This window comes from Microcaecilia unicolor, chromosome 11, assembly GCF_901765095.1.
Source record: "Microcaecilia unicolor chromosome 11, aMicUni1.1, whole genome shotgun sequence".
In the NCBI taxonomy this organism is placed as follows: domain Eukaryota; kingdom Metazoa; phylum Chordata; class Amphibia; order Gymnophiona; family Siphonopidae; genus Microcaecilia; species Microcaecilia unicolor.
Window position 1 is genome coordinate 178,639,926 of NC_044041.1, and position 16,483 is coordinate 178,656,408.

At 45.7% G+C, this 16,483-nt stretch overlaps 1 protein-coding gene across 2 annotated transcripts in view; it reads right to left on the reverse strand.

The window, feature by feature from the left end:
• Positions 1 to 886: 886 nt before the first annotated feature.
• PLEKHG2 (pleckstrin homology and RhoGEF domain containing G2) overlaps positions 887 to 16,483 on the reverse strand; it is a 108,930-nt gene continuing 93,333 nt past the window's right edge. For both annotated transcript variants that reach the window (XM_030218089.1, XM_030218087.1), the window contains 2 exons: positions 14,850 to 16,329; positions 887 to 6,051 (listed from right to left, as the gene is read on the reverse strand). In XM_030218089.1, coding sequence (XP_030073949.1) covers positions 2,930 to 6,051; positions 14,850 to 16,329 — 4,602 coding nt within the window. In that variant the 3' untranslated portion in view covers positions 887 to 2,929. The remainder of the gene's footprint in view (positions 6,052 to 14,849; positions 16,330 to 16,483) is intronic.

The following is a 16,483-nucleotide window of genomic DNA, read 5'->3' on the forward strand; positions in this document are numbered from 1 at the left end:
AAAATGCTAACACACCTTTGTAAACAGGGCCCTTAAAATATTAAATAAATAAATTCTTCCAATAGACTAGAGCCCCCCTCCCCAAGATTACACTAAAACCTTTGAGACCTCCCCCCCCCCCCCCCCCCCCCCCACACACACACACCCTAAGACCTATCTCTTAACTTTTCCAGACTTTCCTGGAAAATTGTTAGCAGGAGAGAGGATACGCCCCTTCTGTTCTGGAAGGTGTTAAATTCATAATGGTGCCAGATAACTTGATGCACCCTTCCACCCCAAAAAAGACCAAAAAAAAAAAACCTTTTTTGCCAGCCTCTATACTAGCCTCAAATGTCATACCCAGCTCCCTGATAGCGGTATGCAAGTCCCTGGAGCAGTTTTTAGTGGGTGCAGTGCACTTCAGACAGGTGGACCCAGGCCCATCCCCCTCACCTGTTACACTTGTGGTGGGAAATGGGAGCCCTCCAAAACCCACCCAAAACCCACTGTACCCACATTTAGGTGCCCCCCTTCACCCCTTAGGGCTATGGTAAAGGTGTAGAGTTGTGGCGAGTGGGTTTTGGGGGGGATTTGGGGGGGCTCAGCACACAAGGTAAGGGTGCTATGCACCTGGAAGCTATTTTTTTTTTTAAAATTTTTAAAGCGCCCCCTAGGGTGCCCGGTTGGTGTCCTGGCATGTGAGGGGGGCCAGTGCACTACAAATGCTGGCTCCTCCCACGGCCAAATGCCTTGCATTTCACCGGGTTTGAGATGGCTGGGCCCGGTTTCCATTATGGCTGAAAAACGAAGCCGGCCATCTCATATAAACCCGGCGATCCTTCTCTAAACCCAGCGAGCGATTTGGCTGGCCCTAAGCGTATTTCGAAAATACGCTTGGCTCCGCCCGCTTACGGCGCCGGCCCCGAAGATGGCCGGCCATCGATTTGGCTGGCGCCGTTCGATTATGCCCCTCCACGTTACATTATCTTGAAGAATGGTGCAAATCTATGCATATAAATTCTGTGCACACATTTTCAAAATCACATATATGTGCACAGATATGGGCATCTCTAGTGTTTAGCGTGCGCTAAAAACGCTAGTGTGCCTTAGTAAAAGACCCCCTTAGAGAGGCTAAATATAGCTGCCTAGGAAATAGATGTTTATATTAAGCTGCTTCATGGGGTGACAGACTGCTGAGGGTGGGAGGGGATGGGGCAGAGTTTCTGCATGGAGATCTAAGTGGTAGCTCTTAATTTTCTTGACAGATCCTTTTGAAAACTGACCTCCCCATATCGAAACAGAAGTCATGTTGTGATCGTGGAAACACAGACTGCAGTGGCAGATAAAGGACTTCGGACACATCCCATCTGCCCGCTTTCCTACCTGCTGCAATACCGGGTCCCAGGCGATCAAGGACTTCAGTTAAGATCCTCTGTGCTGCCTCACTCCTTCTTCCCTGTTCCAAGGAGACATACACCTGTCCCTCTCACTATCGCACACGTTTCATACCTTCTCCTACACTCCTAGCACCTTTCACTGCTATCACCAGCACTGCTGGCTCTCAGGCACACTCTCACCTTCCTATTCCTCAGCTATCACAGACATTCTCTCACATTCACCGGCACTGGGTCACTTTCACTGCACATGTCAATCCATATGCTGTCTCTTGCAGCTTTACATTCCCTGTCAAACCTGTACAATTGGCAGGTGGATAGGACCAGAAGGTGATCTCTTGAGGTTCCTTCCCTAATAACCTTGTCTTTCCATCATCGGCAGTAACAACAACAGAAACAAATAATCCCTGGCTGAAAGTGAAGGAAATCTTCATTTCTCCAGCTTGGACATATCCTCCTCATCTGCAGCCCAGACCAAAATCCCATCCCACGAAGGACAAAAGCAAACCTACTCAAACCATGGTGTAGAGAAGATCCAGCATCCTCACATGAGATTAGCTTTAGCAGGTAGATTTAGAGCTGTAGGTTAGAGGGTTATTTCAGTGGAAGAGAAGGTAAAGTTTCTACACAAGCGAAACAAGTAGGCAGAGCAGGGTTATTCTCTTCTCCTGTGACCTCTAAAGTTTATGGTAATGTCTTTGGTCCTTAATTTTAGGTTCTCCATATTTTCTAGCACCAGGCTTCTGATTGGGGAAGAATTTTCTAAGCCACTACACAGGTAAATAGGATTTACATGCATAACTGGTTGTCTGCGATCTGCCCTCCTTCAATACGTCTTAAAGGAGAAGGTGTTTCTGGAGGTATTTAGGTCAGGGGTAGAAACATTTTCAACTTTGCGTACTATTCCCTGGCAAACGTACCTGATCAAAAGTGCAAAAGTCCACAAGCGCTTTGTACCCGCAGCAAGTGAAAACGGGGGCAAAATCAGTCTGTGAGTAAAAAGTATCACTGGGCTTTGTCCCACCGCAGAGCGTTTGAAGATCATTCCCAGAATTACGTAACAGGGGTTGAGGTTGACGCCTAGCAAGGGTTTCTCTTGTGGATACAAATTGGAAGGAAATCCTCAGATCAGACCTTGCACCCAGACAGTTGAACTCACTAGCAATATTTCTGGGCAAGTCATTTAACCATTTTGCAGTGGTGCTATAACATGTTCTTGATGATAATTGCAAATGCTGTTTGCGTATGTTGAAATCACGATTGCAAATTCACAAACTGATGCTCATGACAAAGTGTGCCACCTTTTCTGTAACATCTTCTGAGCAGCTGCCTTGGTCCCCTATGTTTTCACTTTATACATATTAAGCAATGAATATTTGCATATGTCCTTCAGAAAGGATCTTGAACAATCTTCTATCACCTCCTTTTAGATCCCAGCTTCATAAGACCCCTCCTAGATGATTTCCCTTGGAGTTTTCTTAAGAAGAATTCTGGGCTGTGCAAAGACAGAAGCAACCCAAAAATGGTGCTGTTTTCCATTGAGTGGAAGGGTCCACTCATGTCTTTGGTGATGACTCTAAGGTGCTTCCATTGATACAGATTTTCCTCATGCTCTGGGACTCGGGGGTAGTGAGGAAGGGGTGGGTGAGGCTGACCTGGGCATTGTTGAAGGAGGCAATTCGTCCACTGCCTCCTATCTGGATATTCACAGTAGTGGAATAGCTTCCTTTGAAAGGACTTTTATCCAGATTTTCAGAGGTGTCTACTTTATCTTCTGCGACAGCTGTCTGGCACTCCACCATATCCCTTACACTATCTGATGCTAGGGCGTGGCCAGTGGCAGAAGATTTCCCCATCTGTCCCAATCTCCAAGACCCATCATGCAGTGATCTGGAGAGATCTGGAGAAGTTATTTGCTTTTGCTCTGCTTTTCTTTGAAGATTCAGCCCCTCATCATTTCCTAACACCACATACTTTGATCGAAGATCACGCACATGGGGCCAGCTTATGTTGGTCAGCTCATAAGAACCGAGCACACTGCCTTCAGCTCTCACAGGTGACTGTACACCGGGGCTCTGGACTGCAGATCCCCCAGTACCCCAGAAGTCAGGGTCTTCATCCCTAGCACCCAGGGAAAGGCAGGCAGAATGCATTGGGTTACCAGATCTTTGTGTAAGGCTAGCAGAAGAAAGGCTGCTTCCCTGAATCCCCCTGCCTTTTTGAGGTAAGCTAGCTATCCCTACATGTGGGCCTGAGGTTGAGAAAGGAGATGCGACCTCAAGGCTTTTGAATGTGGGAGCTGAATTAGAAGAAAAGGAAGATGAACATTCCTGGGAATTTATGCAAAGAGGAGTGAGGGAACATGCCCTAGAGTTCATCAAGGAAGGGTGAGTTGACTTTCCAGGTATCCCCCTAAAGACTGGAGGAGGGGAACTGATTCTGGTACACTGTGGAGTAGGAGACTGGACCCTGGAATTAGGTGCAGATGCTGTGGCACTCAATACGGGTTGTGTGGACTGTGACTTAGCATGGATACTTGAAGGTTGGTCAACAGGTAAGCGTGGAAGTGCTATTACAACGGAAGAGCCAGAAGAAAAATGAGTGGACTCCTCTGTGCATCCTTCATCTGAGCTGAGTGCAATGCGAACTTCCTGACCAGAATGTGCTGCCTCCACTGGTGACAGTATTCCTGGACTGTTGCAAGAAGAAAAGGAGAGCGGCAGAGAAAAGCTAGGCTTGTATCCAGAAATAAATGTTTTAGCACTGCTGTGCAGAACTGAGACAGCTTCTGTCTTTTTCTCCTCATCTCCAGTGGCAATAGGAGACATTGGTGTCTTCTTTGGTAACTGGACTGATGCATTTGCAGGCAGTCTAGCAGGGTTTGCCTCGTTTTTATAACCCAAGGCAGGTAGGTGGTTTCCCAGGGAGGCTGAAGGAGTTGGTAGTGGTTGTTCTACTGGGCTCTGGGCTAGTTGAGGTTGGATGTCTATATCTAAGCTTTTAGATTTGGGCAGTACCGTTGGCTTCGTTGCTCCTTGGCTAGCGCAGGAAGCTGCTAAGTATTTTGATATGGCAGCTGCACTGGACAGTTTCCTCTGAATGGGAGAAAGGGGCAAATGTTTTGCACCTGGGCTGGAAAAAGGAGGCGGAGGATCTTGCTTGGAACATACTGCAACTACTGGGTTAACTGGAGAACTGCAAGATCGCTGGAAAGATCTTCCTGTCCTCCAGAAAGATGAAGAGTGAGATGGTAGATCAGCTCTTTGGAGTTCTGGACAGCGGGGTTTTCCCCTTGAAGCAGCAGCCAGCTTTGGCTCCAGCTGTAGCTTTGAAGTATCTTCTGATCTAGCCATTGATGGTTCCCTCACCTCTTTGTGCTGTTGGGCATATGGGCTCCCAGATTCTGCTGAGCAGGAAATGAGCTGCTGGAACCTTGGGCTACTGGAGCTCAGAGGATTGCTGTATGTATCTGAAGGCGTTTCTGGTGAAAAAGGTCTCATATTACTACAGGAATGGGATGGGTATTTCACATTTGGGTCTTCACCTGGTGATAATTCCGTAAGAGCTATCATACTAGCATCATTTGCATTGAAACTGCTAGTTGGTTCTGTATACTCTGTAGAAGGTGTCTTTGACATGGACATCTTTTGCTTTGAGGGTAGCTTGGCACCCAAAGCCACTGGGTTCTCTTTGGCATCAGAGCTCAAGGCGGAAGCTGGAATCAGGAAAGTAACAGACGTATTGATCTCAGGCACTTGAGCTGTGCCACCACTGTCAATGTCTCTGGTTATCAATGTGGGTTCCATTTCAAGAAGGTCTGTAAGTGCAGAAATCCTACCTGATGTATTTGCACACACTAGTGAGGTGCTGAACATACTTGCGGGAGATTCCTCTGGTGGACTGACAAAAGCTGGAGAAGTTGATTGGGCCAGTGGAGTCAAAGTTAACAAAGCTGATTCAAATTTGCTCTCTTCTGATGTCCCAACAGAGCAGAAATCTACCGACTGTTTGCAAGGCCTGGAGACATCTGAGTTTTCTGAGGGACCCTCAGCCAAAGGCTTAGGATTCACCTCCTTGGGTTCACAACTTGTTGGCAATGGATAATCCACAGGACGGGGCTCTTGGGAATGATGACTTCCTTTATTGTTTACAGGATCAGGACAACCTATTCGTGGCATGGTACAGTCAGTGGGATCTGGAGATTTTTCAGTGCTCCTGACTTCCACCTCAGAAGCATCACCTCCATCTGGAGCACACACTATCTGCAGGGACTGCACCATGGGGTTTTTCAATGGAATTATGTTGGAAACTAGTGGTAAAGCAGACTCAATTTCCTCACCGAGAGTGGGTGCGGGATATTTGTCAACCACAAGCTCAGGTGTTGAAACTGTTGGTGAAACAGATTTCTCCTCTGAAGACGCAACAGCGGGCTCTGACGATTCGTAGCTCACCAAATCTGGCTGATCTGATCTCACCTCTCCTTCTGAAAAACCACGTGAGTTAGCAGGTGAGATGCTGGTCTCCAGCAGCAGTGTATCTGGGGGTGATGTCGGTCTGCTTCTCTCCAACCCTGAGACGTTCTCTTTGGCAGCAGAAATAATGATACTACTCTCTTGGTAGCAGTTTAAGTGCAGGAGTGCTTCGTGAATTAAAACATGACCATAAACTTGTGGCTCACCTGAAGAGAGAGTGAAAAAAAAAGACAGAGCATGTTATAGTGAGGCAGTTTGGGCAGAGAAATCATATTAATTTTAACTTTGGTTCAGTCCTGTAAAGTGGAAGAATGCCATCTGGGTTTAATTACTCAGAAGTCTAGCTTTTGCTAGACTAGAGGTTAGAAAGGTCAGAGAGAAATGAAACTTTCTTTGTCCCTTTTTGAGTGATGGATTGTTCATAGGTATTATTTACCACATCTGGATGCCATTCTGAGCAAGGCATACTGGACAGTTTCGCAGGCAGTTTAAAAGATTAGACTGAACGCTGTTTAGAAGGAGATAGAGTAGATTTAAATAATTCTAGATGAGTTAGATTTTGTCTTATAAGGAATTCTGATTTTTGCTTATTTTAAAATATGTTTTATTCTGTTTAATTAATAAGTTCTATTTCTCCCTGTAAAATATCTTTTCAATTCAGTGTCTGACTTTCAAGTGAGATTTGTCTGCAGTTTAAGAGGTCATCATCTGGTTTGAATTATCCACAGTCCTAGCTAGGTGAAAGAGGTCAGGAAAAGTCAAGTTTTCTCCTTGATTGATTAGCTAAGTGTAGGACTGGTCTTCTGAAAGTAATAACAAACCATGTCTGTGTGCCATTAAGCAAGACTGGCCCCTTAGCCCCTCAATGAACCCAGTTTAAGGTATGATTGGGAATCTGAGAATTTAATAATAATAAAATGCAGGAGATAGGTGCCACATTGTCTAGCTTGAGAGGCCCCAGGTCATAGGTCAGTTTAGGAAATATCTCAAACCTATGTAACTGATATTTTTAAGTAAATGTGTAGAGATAATTAGTTCAAGACAGGATAATCAATCTATTCTTTACCATCTGGTGAGAAAGGGGGGCTAGAAGGGTGTAGGACCCTATATAACTGAGAGCAGAAGCAGCTTATATAAGAGAAGGAGCTGAGACGAGAGAGACAAGACACAGAGAGCTGAAGAGAAGGAGAGACCTAGAGCTGATGTCCTACTTTGTTTGCTGGCAAATAAAGAAGATTTCTCTCTCATTCTGGTGTGTGGTGTTTGACTCCTGAAGTACCACAGATTCTGCTAACAATAGTGGTAATTCCTGCAACAATAGCACTGCCTAAAGTCTCATTTCAACTTCAGCATATAAGACAGGCAACACAACAGATAAAGGTCAGTCAGTTTGAAAACTGTACACCAGACGTAAGGATTCTCCCAGAGGCATAAAGTTTTATCACTGAAAGAGGAAAGGAGTGAGATGAACATGCAACATTTATAAATACAAACACTTCTGCCTTTTGATTTTAGAAACTCAGATAAACATCCTTGTGGTTTCTGGACACATGTTACATGGCTGAACTAAATCAGAGAAAGCCCTGCAGGATAGATATGGAGACCTTCCTTAGCAACTGGATTCAAGAATGGCCGAGAAACCCAAAACACAAGAACATGATAGCTACATTGGATCAGACCAATGGTCCATCTAGCCTAATAGCCTTCTTCCAAGTGGCCAATCAGATCACAAGTACCAGGAAGAATCCAAACGAGTAGTATATGTCTGTCTTAATAGCAGATTATGGACTTTTCCTCCAGGAACTTGTGTTTGTCTTCTCTGGGGACCAGAGGCTGAGTCGTGCTCAAGGTAAAACAGGAGGGATTGTCCTGAACAGTATGGAGATCCAGGGTCTCCCCCCCCCCCCCCCCCCCCCCCACAGACTGATAAAATATCACTTGAGGGACTGAAGGCAAGCTTTCCATGCATTCCATGCATAGCAGGGTAGAAGGTAAGAACATAAGCATTGCTATATTGGGTCAGACCGAAGGTCCATCAAGCCCAGTATCCTATTTCCAGCAGTGACCAATCCAGGTCACAAGTACCTGGCAAAATCCCAAAAAAGTAAAACAGATTTTATGCTGCTTATAAGCAGCGGATTTTTCCAAGTCCATCTTAATAATGGCTAATGGACTTTCCTTTCAGGAAAGTAGCCAAACATTTTTAAACCCTGCTAAGCTAACTGCTTTTACCACATTCTCTGTATTTCTAAGAGCTAACCCTAATTAAATTGGTAGCCTTCTAATTGGTTCACTGGCCTGTAAATCATTGATCAGGCCAAGGGTGGGAGGGAATTAAAGTCTAAACTCAGGTTTCTTGTGACTATTAGTTTGATAATAGTTTACAAAATTTGATATACCGCTCTTCAAAGTGACCAGAGTGGTTTACAATCGAATGCAAAAGATAGAAAAGAACTCCATTACTTATAGGAAAGGCACATGCACACCATGCACATAGACACAGCCATTCAAAACAGTTTCTTGCTCACAAATTGCCATCCCCACTCAAAATTCAGAGTTCTGACAGTGCCAGCCTCGGATAGGCACCCAAGCCAAATGCTTGATGGAAAAAATATAAAACCTATAAAAATAGGTTTAAGTTTCACTTTGAATTGACTTACAAAAATTTTCTCTTGCAAATCTTGGGGAAGATGGTTCCATAAATAAGGGGCCTGCCCATAGGCGTAGACTGGGGGGGCGAGGGGGGGCAATGCCCCCCCAAACGACGCGAGGCGCCACCACGCCATTAGTTAAAAAAAATAAACCACATGCAGGCACGCGCTCCTTTCCATCCGCTTGGCTTCCCTGCCCTCTCTGTCTGCGTCCCGCCTTCCTCTGACGTCAGAGGAAGGCGGGACGCAGACAGAGAGGGCAGGGAAGCCAAGCGGACGGAGAGGAGCTGTTGTCCATCTACCCCTCTCTCTTCCTCCCTCCCTCCGCTGCAAAGGCAGCAGTCTTTTCCAGCGTTCCTGGAAGCGGTAGCGTTGTACACGCTGCCTTTGGCTCTGCCCCGAAGCCTTCTCTTCAAGTTCCTGTTCCCGCATAGGTGGGAACAGGAACTTGAAGAGAAGGCTTCCGGGGCAGACCGAAGGCAGCGTGTACATCGCTACCGCTGCCAGGAACGCTGAAAAAGCTGAAGACTGTTGCCTGCACCGGAGGGAGGGAGGGAGGAAGAGAGGGGGTAAACGGAGTCACCATCTTGGACCTCGCGGGGGGGGGGGGGGAGCAGAGGGAAGATGGATGGGACTGGGAGGGGTGGGGAGCAGAGGGAAGGAGCAAGAGATGGATGGGACTGCGAGGGGTGGGGAGCAGAGGGATGGACCAGGAGATGGATGGCATTGGGAGAGGTCAGGCACAGCAGAGGGAAGGAACAGAAGATGGATGGAACTAGGAGGGGCGGGGAGCAGAGGGAAGGAGCAAGAGATGGATGGGACTGGGAGGGTGGGGAGCAGAGGGAAGCCTACTGGAAAGAAGACACTGCATAAAACAGAAGACACTGGGATCAAAGCGAATAGAAAAACTAAATGATCAGACACCAAAGGTAAATAAAAGTATTTTATTCATAAATTATTAATTGAAATGTGTCAGCTTTTTGAAATGTGCATCTGTGATATTTTGCCTGTAAATTTCATTTCCTTCCTCCATATTAGCATATTCATTTGCATATGTATATATGCAAATGATATGCTAATATGCTCCGCCCATTCTTTGCCCCCCCCCCCCCCCCCCAAATGAAACAGTCAAACTACGCCTATGGGCCTGCCAAAAAAATGCACTGCCTTGTGTAACCGTGAGGCGTGCCCTTTGCATGCTAGGGAGAGCGAGTAAGGCAGAATTTGCTGATTGCAAGGCCCGACTGGGATAGTAATATCGTAATAAGTTGACTTACCTCCTTGTGAGTCAATAATAAAATCTTATACAAAAACCTAAACTCCACAGGTAACGGGGGTGTAACATGTTCCCTCCAGCCCACCCCTCCTAACAGCCTAATGCCAGCATTAGCTGTGCTATATACTGATACTATAATAATTTTAAAATAATCCCCTTAAACACAAGCCTATGGAACTGTAATATAGACTTTATATGCTCACATAGTTACATAGTAAATGACAGCAGATAAAAACCTGTATTGTCCATCCAGTCTGCCCAGCAAGATAAAACCCGGGAGGGAGTGGAAAACATGAAAAAGGATCTGAGGAAGCTAGAAGAATGGTCTAAGGTTTGGCAATTAAAATTCAATGCGAAGAAATGCAAAGTGATGCACTTAGGGAATAGAAATCCACGGGAGACGTATGTGTTAGGCGGGGAGAGTCTGATAGGTATGGGCGGAGAGAGGGATCTTGGGGTGATAGTATCTGAAGATTTGAAGACGACAAAACAGTGTGACAAGGCGGTGGCCATAGCTAGAAGGTTGTTAGGCTGTATACAGAGAGGTGTGACCAGCAGAAGAAAGGGGGTGTTGATGCCCCTGTATAAGTCGTTGGTGAGGCCCCACCTGGAGTATTGTGTTCAGTTTTGGAGGCCGTATCTTGTTAAGGATGTAAAAAGAATTGAAGCGGTGCAAAGAAAAGCTACGAGAATGGTATGGGATTTGCGTTACAAGATGTATGAGGAGAGACTTGCTGAACTAAACATGTATACTCTGGAGGAAAGGAGAAACAGGGGTGATATGATACAGACGTTCAAATATTTGAAAGGTATTAATCCGCAAACGAACCTTTTCCGGAGATGGGAAGATGGTAGAACGAGAGGACATGAAATGAGATTGAAGGGGGGCAGACTCAAGAAAAATGTCAGGAAGTATTTTTTCACGGAGAGAGTAGTGGATGCTTGGAATGCCCTCCCGCGGGAGGTTGTGGAAATGAAAATGGTAACGGAATTCAAACATGTGTGGGATAAGCATATAATCCTGTGCCAAAGGAATGGGTCCTCAGGAGCTTAATCAACATCAGGAGGCAGGGCTGGTGATTGGGAGGCGGGATAGTGCTGGGCAGACTTGTACGGTCTGTGCCAGAGCCGGTGGTGACTGGTGGTTGGGAGGCGGGGATAGTGCTGGGCAGACTTGTACGGTCTGTGCCAGAGCCGGTGGTTGGGAGGCAGGGCTGGTGGTTGGGAGGCGAGGATAGTGCTGGGCAGACTTATACGGTCTGTGCCCTGAAGAGCACAGGTACAAATCAAAGTAGGGTATACACAAAAAGTAGCAAATATGAGTTATCTTGTTGGGCAGACTGGATGGACCGTGCAGGTCTTTTTCTGCCGTCATCTACTATATTACATGGTATGTGATACTTTACATGTGTACCCGAGCTTGATTTGTCCTTGCCTTTCTCAGGGCACAGACCGTAGAAGTCTACCCAGCACTGTTCTTGTACTAAAAGTTCTGAAGCTAACGTCAAAGCCCCTTAAAATTTACACTCCAGCCCATCCATATCTATTCAGTCACAATCAAGGCACAGACCGTAGAAGTCTGCCCAGCACTGTTCTTATACTAAGTTCTGAAGCTAACGTTGAAACCCCTTAAAATTTACACTCCATTCAGTCACGATCAGGGCGTAGATTGTAGAACTCTGCCCAGCACCGGTTTTGTTTCCCAATTACAGGCGTCGCCACCTAATCTCAGCTAAGATTCCACGGATCCATTCCTTCAAAACAGGATTCCTTTGTGTTTATCCCACGCATGTTTGAATTCTATTACCGTTTTCATCTCCACCACTCTCCCACGGGAGGGCATTCGACATATCCACCACTCTCTCCATGAAAAAATACTTCCTGACGTTAGTCCTGAGTCTGCCCCCCTTCAACCTCAATTCATGTCCTCTAGTTCTACCGCCTTCCCATCTCTGGAAAAGGTTCATTTGCGGATTAATACCGTTCAAATATTTGAATGTCCGTATCACGTGACTCCTGTTTCTCCTTTCCTCCAAGGTATACATGTTCAGGTCAGCAAAAAACAAAACTATTCCTTAAACTCCTTTGCTAAGTGAGCAGAGTAAGTTAAAATAAAGTCCCTGAGGTTACCTACCTAACTCCAAGTCTACCCTTCCTCAAGTTTAAAAGTGGGGTGGGGTAGGTTAATGGATGGGTAAAGTAGTAGCTAGGTGAATTTGGAGGGGGAGGGGTTCTATGGCAGAATCCCTTTGACTATTGGGCTCATTTTCGAAAGAGAAGGACGCCCATCTTTCGACACAAATCGGAAGATGGGCGTCATTCTCCCAGAGTCGTCCAAATCGGTATAATCGAAAGCTGATTTTGGACGTCCCCAGCTGCTTTCCGTCGCAGGGACGGCCAAAGTTCAAGGGGGCATATCGGAGGGGTAGCAAAGGCGGGACATGGGCATGCCTAACACTTGGACATCCTCTACCCATAATCGAAAGAAACAAGGACGTCCCTGACGACCACTTGGACGACTTTACTTGGTCGTGTTTTTCTTATGACAAAGGCACAAAAAGGTGCCCGAAATGACCAGATGACCACTGGAGAGAATCGGGGATTACTTCCCCTTACTCCCCCAGTGGTCACTAACCCTCTCCCACCCTCAGAAAATATCTTTAAAAATATTTTGTGCCAGCCTCAGATGTCATACTCAACTCCAGCACAGCAGTATGCAGGTCCCTGGAGCAGTTTTAGTGGGTGCAGTGCACTTCAGCAGGCGGACCCATCCCCATCCCCCCCCCTACCTGTTACGTTTGTGGAGGAAATAGTGAGCCCTCCAAAACCCACCAGAAACCCACTGTACCCACATCTAGGTGTCCCTCTTCACCCGTAAGGGCTATGGTAGTGGTGTACAGTTGTGTTTAGTGGGTTTGGGGGGGGGGGGGTTGGGGGCCTCAGCACACAAGGTAAGGGAGCTATGTACCTGGGAGCAATTAATGAAGTCCACTGCAGTGCCCCCTAGGGTGCCCGGTTGGTATCCTGGCATGTCAGGGGGACCAGTGCACTACAAATGCTGGCTCCTCCCATGACCAAATGGCTTGCATTTGGTCGTTTCTGACATAGACGTCCTTGGTTTCCATTATCGCCGAAAATCAGAAACGACCAAGTCTAGGGACGACCAAATTTCAGTATTTGGACGTCCCTGACCGTATTATCGAAACGAAAGATGGACGTCCATCTTGTTTCGAAAATACGGGTTTCCCCACCCCTGGATCGGGAAGTTTTGCGAGGATGTCCTCATCAAAATGTGGACGTCCCTTTCCAAAATGCCCCTCCACGTGTTCCCTGGTATCCCAGTACTTAGTCCATTTATTTTAAGATGGGAAACTTAACTCCTGGTTGTATTTGTTAGGAAATACAGTACAGCAAGCTCTCAACTGAACTAAACTAAAGTTAACTCACATTTCCTGTGCTAGCATGGTCCCTGATACCAGTGTTCATGGGTATAGTTTCCACCTCAGACCCAAGAAACTTGACTCCAGGATTTCTGCAAGAAGAAACTCCAGATCTGGCACAGCATCATAGACTCACACTGACCCCAGAAATGTGATTTAACATTATTCCACTTCCTGTCAAAGAGTTATATTTCACGCATTACAAAAAATCCTGAGTTAAACCCTCAAGGCCCTTAATGTACCTCCTTGCATTTGGGAGTAATAGCTAAATTGTTCATATAAATGTGATTTGCACTAATTTAGCATACATGTTTACTCGTGTGTTCATGCACTTTCTCGTGACTTAAAATTTACTCACAATTTTATAAGGTTTTTAAACTGTAAAATTTAACTCAAAAAAGTTTCTTAGGCTTAGCCTATTTTATAACATCATCCCCAAAATTAGCATTATATACACTCAGCCCCATCAATAAACATCTCTCTGTTTCTCATCCTGAAACTTTGGATCTCTCCTTGGCCTGACTTCTGTGGTCTATGATTTCTGTGCATGCAGGAGCACTTTTGGCCTGGGAAAAAACTGCATTAGGCTACCCTTTATTTCACCTCTTGCAAACCGCACTCTGAGTGCCAGCACAAAGATTAAATCAATGCTCTATTATGGATGTGAAACAGAGATTTATATGCAAGGTTTACTGTTGGAAAAGTGGAGATTTTAGTACATAAGTAATGCCACACTGGGAAAAGACCAAGGGTCCATCGAACCCAGCATCCTGTCCACGACAGCGGCCAATCCAGGCCAAGGGCACCCGGCAAGCTTCCCAAACGTACAAACGTTCTATACATGTTATTCCTGGAATTGTGGATTTTTCCCAAGTCCATTTAGTAGCGGTTTATGGACTTGTCCTTTAGGAAACCGTCTAACCCCTTTTTAAACTCTGCCAAGCTAACCGCCTTCACCACGTTCTCCGGCAATGAATTCCAGAGTTTAATTACGCGTTGGGTGAAGAAACATTTTCTACGATTTGTTTTAAATTTACTACACTGTAGTTCATCGCATGCCCCCTAGTCCTAGCATTTTTGGAAAGCGGGAACAGACGCTTCACATCCACCTGTTCCACTCCACTCATTATTTAATATACCTCTATCATGTCTCCCCTCAGCCGTCTCTTCTCCAAGCTGAATAGCCCTAGCCTCCTTAATCTTTCTTCATAGGGAAGTCGTCCCATCCCCGCTATCATTTTAGTCGCCCTTCGCTGCACCTTTTCCAATATCACCTAAATTTGTCTGAAAGACCCTTGGCCAGGGTTCTGTTATTGTTTCTGCAGGATAGGAATCAGTAACAAAAGAAGCACAGGAGGGGAAGCCTCTCCAGTCTCTTTCCATTGTGCAGTAGTTAGAGTTACCAAACAATTCTGTATTTTCCAGGACAGGCTGATCCCATCCTGATTTAACCCCCAGTGTATACACAACTTGCTTTTCTGCAAAACCAAAACAAACAAAAGAAACAAGAAAAAAAACTGCCCAGGAAACGAAAAAGTTAAAAGCTAGAAGACAGCCAGAATCTGAAAAACTGCTTAAAGGAAACTTTATAAACTTTATTTCCTCTGCAGTTTCTCTTTCCAGTAGAACATACACACCTGCTGTGTTGCTGTCAGGCAGCGTCTCCTCTGTCAGCTTTGGCAAACTCCTGACTCCTCCCTTCGCTTTCATCGCCTGGCTTCGGGAATCCCCAGCCCTCCTGGGTGCTTTCATCTTGCCAATCTTCTCACTGTACATCTGGGCCAGAAGCTGCACTTTGCTAATGATCTTCTCAGAATTCTCAATCAGGCAACCGCTCCCTTCCATGGGGAAGCTGAGGTCCGGCAAGCCAGTGCTTGCACAGTAGGTAGGATTCCTGGACAGAATGTCTTTGGAAGGTTCTTGATATAAGTTATGGCCAGGATCCAATGAACTATCAGGCTTGCTGGCTTTCCTGTTTATGGGGGAGTCATCTTCTGCTTTGGCCTCTGCGGAGATCTCTTTTGGTAAGGGGGCTGTCGTATCTAGATCAGATTCTTCAACAATGACCAACGTTTCGTTAAATGGGTTCTCTTGATGGGCATCTAATGCTTTCTTATTCTTCTTTCCTCGTTTGAGGGCACCAGAGAGTTTTTGGGTGCTTGTGTTTCTCTTCTCCTTGTCCTTCCATGCCTTTCTGATTTCAGCGCAGGAACTGTAGTCAGAGTCACATATGGGCTCTTGGCTTCTCTGGCATTTTCCATCACCCCCACTATCAAGTACCTGTTCCACATTGTTAGGCAAGGAAACTCTACTTGGTTGGCTTGTTACCACGAGGGACAAGCAGTAGCCCTCACCTTGCTGACACTGGTCCTTTTTGCTCTCCTGTTGGAGAATGTAATTAAACCTTAGAATAGAGTCCTTAACGACACCTGTTGGAATGTATGAGACGCTCTCTCTCCGGTTAAGATAGAAACTGTTTGTCTCAGTTGCCTCATAGTAATTTTTTATCTTTTCAATCAATAATCTGTCATCTTGGGTCAAGGCGGAGTCCCTCTTAAGGCTAGCTGTCCTTTCACATTTGTCCACTGAACTGCAGAGAGGTTCTTCACCACCTTCGGGCCAACTGGATAGGCTTTGCGAACAGGGGATTGATGGGCTGTTAGCATTCAGTACTCCACCAATGACTTGCAAATGGTCTTCAGCAAAATGAATGCAGCCACTTTTATTGACATGGGTTCCATTATCAAGCTGTTGTTTCAGATCTTCTTGCATGTTATCTTCCATGCTGTGGTCTGCCAGCTCCTCTGATTCTGTAGACAAAGCAGGCACATCATCTTCTCTCAGGTCTTCCAAAACATGAAGAGGAGAAGACCCATTCTCCTGTCTTAGCTCCTCTTCTTCAGAAGATTCGCTTACAGAACCGTGGTATCCAGTAGGTACATTAGCTGTTGTGTTTTCCAAGGTTTCACCTCCAGGGTTCGGAGCATAATAATTTCCTGCTGAAGGGATGGTGTCACTCAAGGTGTCTTCTGTCTCCTCCTGAAGTGCTTGTAGTTCTCCAAGTTCCTCTAGATCTTCTAAAGTGTCTTCATGCAAAGTTTGGGATATTAGCAGATCCTGTTAACAAACAGAGGAAGAAGAATTAACAACAAATAGTTTTCTTGTCTTATTTGGGGAAATTAGAGGATGGGGGACTATTTTTAATTCAACAAAGATCCATGTGAAATTCAGAACACTGCCAAAGTCATTGCTGACTAATTCTGTTGCCTTT